At 53.3% G+C, this 5,665-nt stretch overlaps 1 protein-coding gene across 1 annotated transcript; it reads right to left on the minus strand.

Annotated features, from left to right (window-relative positions):
- Positions 1-318: 318 nt before the first annotated feature.
- VPREB1 (V-set pre-B cell surrogate light chain 1) lies at positions 319-843 on the minus strand (the record flags this gene model as incomplete). The annotated part of the gene is made up of 2 exons (XM_082668175.1): positions 319-713; positions 798-843. 2 exons carry the CDS (start codon positions 841-843, stop codon positions 319-321), a joined length of 441 nt encoding a protein of 146 aa, XP_082524301.1.
- Between the last annotated feature and the right edge of the window lie 4,822 nt (positions 844-5,665).

Here is a 5,665-nt window from a genome sequence, read left to right on the forward strand (position 1 = left end):
CCACAAGACCAGGGGCTCCGGCCAAGCAGACCGTGACCGGCCAGGTCTCCTGAGACCTTCACCCTGGTTGGGTCTTGGGTGCGTCCCACTCATTCTGACTGTTCGCAGAACATCTGGGGCCTCCCTGGAACAAATTCAGACCACCCAGCAAAACAAATTCCCAAGACACAAGCAGATTTAATTCCCGAATCCAGCCTCCAAAGGGGTTTCCAGGAGCTTCTCCTCACCTGGGGCAGCCCAAGACCCCACCCTCCTCGCCACACCGCCCTGTCCTCGGGGAGGCGTGCCCTTCTGCCTTTGGTTCAAGGTAAGCGTGTCCTATGGTGCCTGGGAGGCTGGAGCAGCAGGCTCCCTTTCCTCCCTCCTCTCTCTCTGCATCTCCGGCCCCTGCTCCATGTCCCCGGCCCCCACGGCGCAGAAATACACAGCCTCATCCTCCGGCTGAAGATCAGAGATGCTCAAATACCCTGTGTTCTTAGCCAGGTCTTTGGAGCCAGAGAAGCGAGGGGGGACCTTGGGGCCCTGGTTCTTGTCCGAGTGGGAGAAATATCTCAGCAGGAACCTTGGGGGGTGGCCGGCCCTCTGCTGGTACCAGTAGATGCTGTGAACACCGACATCATGGTCGCTGCTCAGCGTGCAGGCCAGGCGGATCGTGGTTCCAAGGGACGAGGACACGGATGGCGGCTGATTCAGCACCGGCTGAGGGCCACAAGCTGGGGACACAGAAGCATGTCGGCATCCAGGGCAAAGCAGGGCAAGGGAAGGGGCCGGGGGCCTTGAGCTCTGGGGATCCTCACCTGTGCAGTGGGCCAGGAGCGCCAGCAGGACAGGGGTCCAGGACATGGTGCAGCCGAGCAGAGCTCTGCCTCCAGTGTGCACTGGGGCCCCGGGCCCTCGCGGGGCTGCGCCAGCACCCTCCTCCGCCCTCCCAGGGGTGGGGCCGTTGCACGCCCAGTTCCCAGTGGCCATCCCAGACTTCTTGGGTTTGCATTGTTGGTTAGGGGGACGGCCCCGTGGTGGCCTTTGCAGCTCCTGCCTTGGCCCCATGGAAGCGTTTAGGGAGGAAGCACCTGCTTGGAGCTCGCGGGCCAGTGCCCAGGAGGCCAGGCTTGAGTCCCTGAGGGGGTAACTTCAACATCCCCCTGAAGAAGATGAGCCCCACAGAATAAGGTTCTTGTGCACATTCATGTGCCTGGTGAAGCGGGAAGAGAGGACAGGTACTCAGGGTGGAAAATACCTGCTTAGTGCTGCAGAAAGTGTAAGGGGCCCTGGGGGTGAGGGGGCCACTCTGTCCACTCCCATGTCCCTAGCACGCCCTCCACCCAAACCCAGCCCCTTTCCTCCTGGAGTAAAGCTGGAGTGATTAGCAGCTCCCTAGAAGGGAGCATCTTGGCGGGGGGGCCCAGGGCAGGTGGAAATGGAGGTAGAGTACCCTTACCCACTTCAGCCCTGCCCTGGCCCTCTGCCCCCTCCTCCTCATGATGATCTCCCCAGGGATCGGGGGAGGAGGCGTAAGTGAGCTCAGTGGTCCTGGGGGCCCACTCCTTGGCCAGACCTGCACCTGCATCCTCAGGTCCATAAATAAGACGCTGTGTGGGGAATGAGGGGTTGTACAGAAAAGAACTGGCTGCTCTTTGTCCCTGGCACTTGGAAGGGAGTCTCTCTAAATCCTTGGAATTTCCCGAGTGATAGGAGTGTCTTAGTTATTCATGGGGGACCCTGAGTTTAAGCTAATGGGTGATTCAGGATGGGGGCTGGCCATGAAGAAAGCCCCACCGTGTGATTCAAAGCTTAGGGCTTTAGGCCATGAGATACCAGCACAATCCCCAGGGCGGGGAGGGGGGCCCGAGGCTGAGTGCAAGCACAGAGCCAGTGGTCCCAGCAATTGTCCTGAGTAATGAAACCCCAGTGGAAACTGTGGACACAGAGGTTCCGAGGAACCTCCCAGGCTGGTGCACTGTGGGCGTGCAGGAGGGCAATGCATGCTGAGAACACAGCAGCCCCGCATCTGGGACCCCGTCGCCCCTCATGCATCTCTTCATTTGACTGCTTCTGGTTTGTAGCCTTTGCAACAAAACTGGAATCATAAGGATGGAGCTTTCTTGAGTTCTGTATTTCTACTAAGTCATGCAGCCTGAGGGGGCTTGGGGACCCCCCAAATCTTTGGCCAATTGGTCAGAAATATAGGTGGCCTGGGACTATCTGAGTTTGCAATCTGAAATGAGCAGTGTTATTTTGGGGGGGAGGGGGCTGTGCCCTTAACTTGTGACAGTTTACCTAACTCCATGTAGCTGATGTCAGAATTGCATTGCAAAGGGCACTCAGCACTGTCTGCTCCCCATTCTCCAGCTCACTAAGCAGGCACTTTGGCCCAGTTGTGGACTGGATTGTGTTCCCCCAAATCCATATGTTGAAGCCCTAACCCCCAATGTGACTCTATTTGAAGGTAGAGCCTTTAAGGGAGTAATTAAGGTTAAATGAAGTCATAAGGGTTGGGCCCTAATCCTATATGACTAGTGTCCTTATAAGAAGAGAAAGAGACACCAGAGCTCACTCTGTCTGTCTATCTGTCTGTTTACCTATTATCTAGCTACCTAACTATCCATCTATCATCTATTAATCTATCTGTATCTCTTATCTAATTTTTATTTTTTAATCTTACTTTATTTTTTAAAATATTTATTTATTTATTTGGCTTTCCCGGTCTTAGTTGCTGCATGTGGGATCCAGTTCCCTGATCAGGGATCAAACCAGGGCCCCCTTCATTGGGAACGTGGAGTCCTAACCACTAGACCACCAGGGACTTCCCATATCTATCTATCTATCTATCTATCTATCTATCTATCTATCTATCTATCTATCTATCTCTGCACATACACGAAAAGGCCACGTATGTGAGGACACAGCAAGAAGGCAGTCATCTACAAGCCGGGAAGAGTGGGCTCACCAGAAACCCACCCTAAAGACACCTTGATCTTGGACCTCTCGCCTCCAGACTGTGAGAAATGAATTTCTGTTGTGTTAAGCCCCCCAGTCGGTGCGACGTCGTTACGGAAGCCCCAACAGGCTAACACAGGCCCAACATTCTTTCCTATAACTCCACTCCTATATTTCTCCAGAGGCACTTAGGAGGCATCCATATGGACCCGGAAACAGAGGAAGTGCACAAACAGAAACCAAGCCACTGAGGGAAACAAAGTTTTCTCTGCAAAAAGGGGCGTGAGCCCAAAATCCTGGGGGAAATCATTGTTTCCCCATCTGTTCAACACATAACCACCCTGCTCCTGCTCTGCCAGGCACTGCAGATGCCATGGCAGATGTGAGGGCAAGATCCTTGTCCTCACAGGGCCTACACTCTCTTGGAGAGTCAGGCTGGTGGACCTGTTGGAGAGGCAACGGCCCTGAAGGTGGCTGTACTGCAGTCCCCGAGCCTGGGCCCGCGATGTCCCCCGTCATCCTGTAAAGCCCTGTCCTTCTCCGGCCGCCATCTTGGCAGACTGCTGACAGATGCTCCACGTCCCCCAGAATCCTAACCGTTGAGGGAAAAGGAGTTGATTTCTAGCGTTCCCCAGAGATAAGGATTGAAAGGAAATGTTAGCTGGGCTCAAGGAAGAGGTGAGACTGCATCTTACTTCTCATCAGCCAGCGGATCAGTCAGCATCTTGCAGGAAACAGGACACAGCCATTGGAGGGTGTTAAGGGTTGAATTGTGTTCCCCCCAAATTCATGTAGAAGTTCTAACCCTCCCCCCAGTACCCCAGAGTGTGACCTTCCTGTGACATAGGATCTTCACTGAGGTAATTAAGTTAAAGTGAAGTCATTAGGGTGGGCCCTAATGCAAAAAGACTGGAGTCCTTACAAGAAGGGGAAATTTGTGACTTCCCCGGCAGTCCAGTGGTTGGGACTCCACTCTTTCACTGCTTAGGGTATGGGGGTTTTTTTGTTTGGTTTGGTTTGGTTTCGGTTTTTATTTCACTTATTTATTTTTGGCTGTGTTGGGTCCTCGCCACTGTGCCTGGGCTCTCTCTAGTTGTGGCGAGCAGGGGCCACACTTAGTTGTGGTGCGTGGTCTACTCATTGTGGTGTCTTCTCTTGTTGTGGAGCACAGGGTCTAGTCATGCGGGCTTCAGTAGCTGTGGCACGTGGGCTCAGTAGTTGTGGCACACGGGCCTAGTTGCTCTGAGTGGGATCTTTCTGGACCAGGGCTCGAACCTGTGTCCCCTGCATTGGCAGGCGGATTCTTAACCACTGCACAACCAGGGAAGGCCAAGGGCCTGGGTTTGATCCCTGGTCGGGCAACTGAGATCCCACAAGTCATACGGCTCGGCCAAAAACATAAATAAATAAAAAGAAGGGGAAATGTGGGCAGAGACAGACACTCAGAGAGGGAGACCGTCTGAAGTGACAGAGAGAGAAGACAGAGATCCCTTGAATAGATCCGTCCCTCAGAGCTCTCAGAAGGAACCAACCCTGCCCACACCTTGATGCTGGACTTCCAGCCTCCAGAGCTTTGAGGCAATAAATTTCTGTTGTTTAAGCCACCCCGTCTGTGACAACTTGTTGCTGCAGCCCTAGCAAACGAATCCAGAGACTGTTCCAAGATGGCCCCACAAGGCCCCTTGTCATACGGGCTTGTCCTCTCACCAGAAGCTGGAGTCTATGTTTCCTCCCCTTGGCTCTGCACAGGTCTGTGACTATGGCTGAAGTGACCCGTGCGAACTGGGTGGCCCTGAGCAGCTGGGTGCACACTGGGGCTCTTGTCTCACAAACACAGAATGGAGCAAACATGCCTCTGGCTCCCATGAACCCCTGCGTGGCCTCAAGCTGCTCTACGTCCAATCTCCTGGTCCTCTCAGAACTAGCTTCCTTCCTTTAGTGCTAATTTCAATGTCACCTCCTCTGTAGTCTTACCTGACTGCCCCAGGTAAGCAGGCTCACCCCATCTTGCTCTACTACTTTCATTTTTGACATGAAAGTATACACTACTTTCATTTTTGTCAAAGCGTTTATCCAGGTTTATCCGTGTGCATCTGTGCGAGGACCACAATCTGTGCGAGGACAAGGACCGTTTCTCTGTATTCATCACTGAATGTACAACCCTTAGGTAATACAGTTCCCCTATAGATTCACTATTGTGTAACAACGTGAATGAATGAATGAATGAATGGTGTTTCTCTCATGGGGGTGATGGCCCACACAGCAGCTGGTGGGCACACAGGGTGTGGGCAGCAAGTGGCACCCATGAGCAGCTCATGCTCTTCAGCCTCTCGCTCTGGGTGACCAGCTGGAAATTCTAACACAGCCAATTGTGTTCCTGAGCCCCACTGAATGCATGTCGCCCACATTGAGGCCCCAGTCTATTGAGAGGGGACCAGACTCACGACAGCTGCCCTGCCTCTAACTAGAACCACTAAAAATCTACCTTCTGCCCCTGCTGAAATCACACAGGACTATACTATCAACCAAACATCATCAAACATCTTCCTAAGAGTAGAAGTGACCCACAGCTGAGCCCCAAGAGTCTCAGGGTGGAGGAAGTGGGGTTAGAAGGGCAGAGGGGTCCCCCCTCCTGTCTGACATGTGGGGGCAGGGAAGGGACGGGAGGAATGTTCTCTTAGTGTAAAATCATGGTGGGGACATGCTTTGTTTCACTTTTTTTTTGGAA

This window comes from Grampus griseus, assembly GCF_964374135.1.
Source record: "Grampus griseus genome assembly, chromosome: 12".
NCBI lineage: Eukaryota > Metazoa > Chordata > Mammalia > Artiodactyla > Delphinidae > Grampus > Grampus griseus.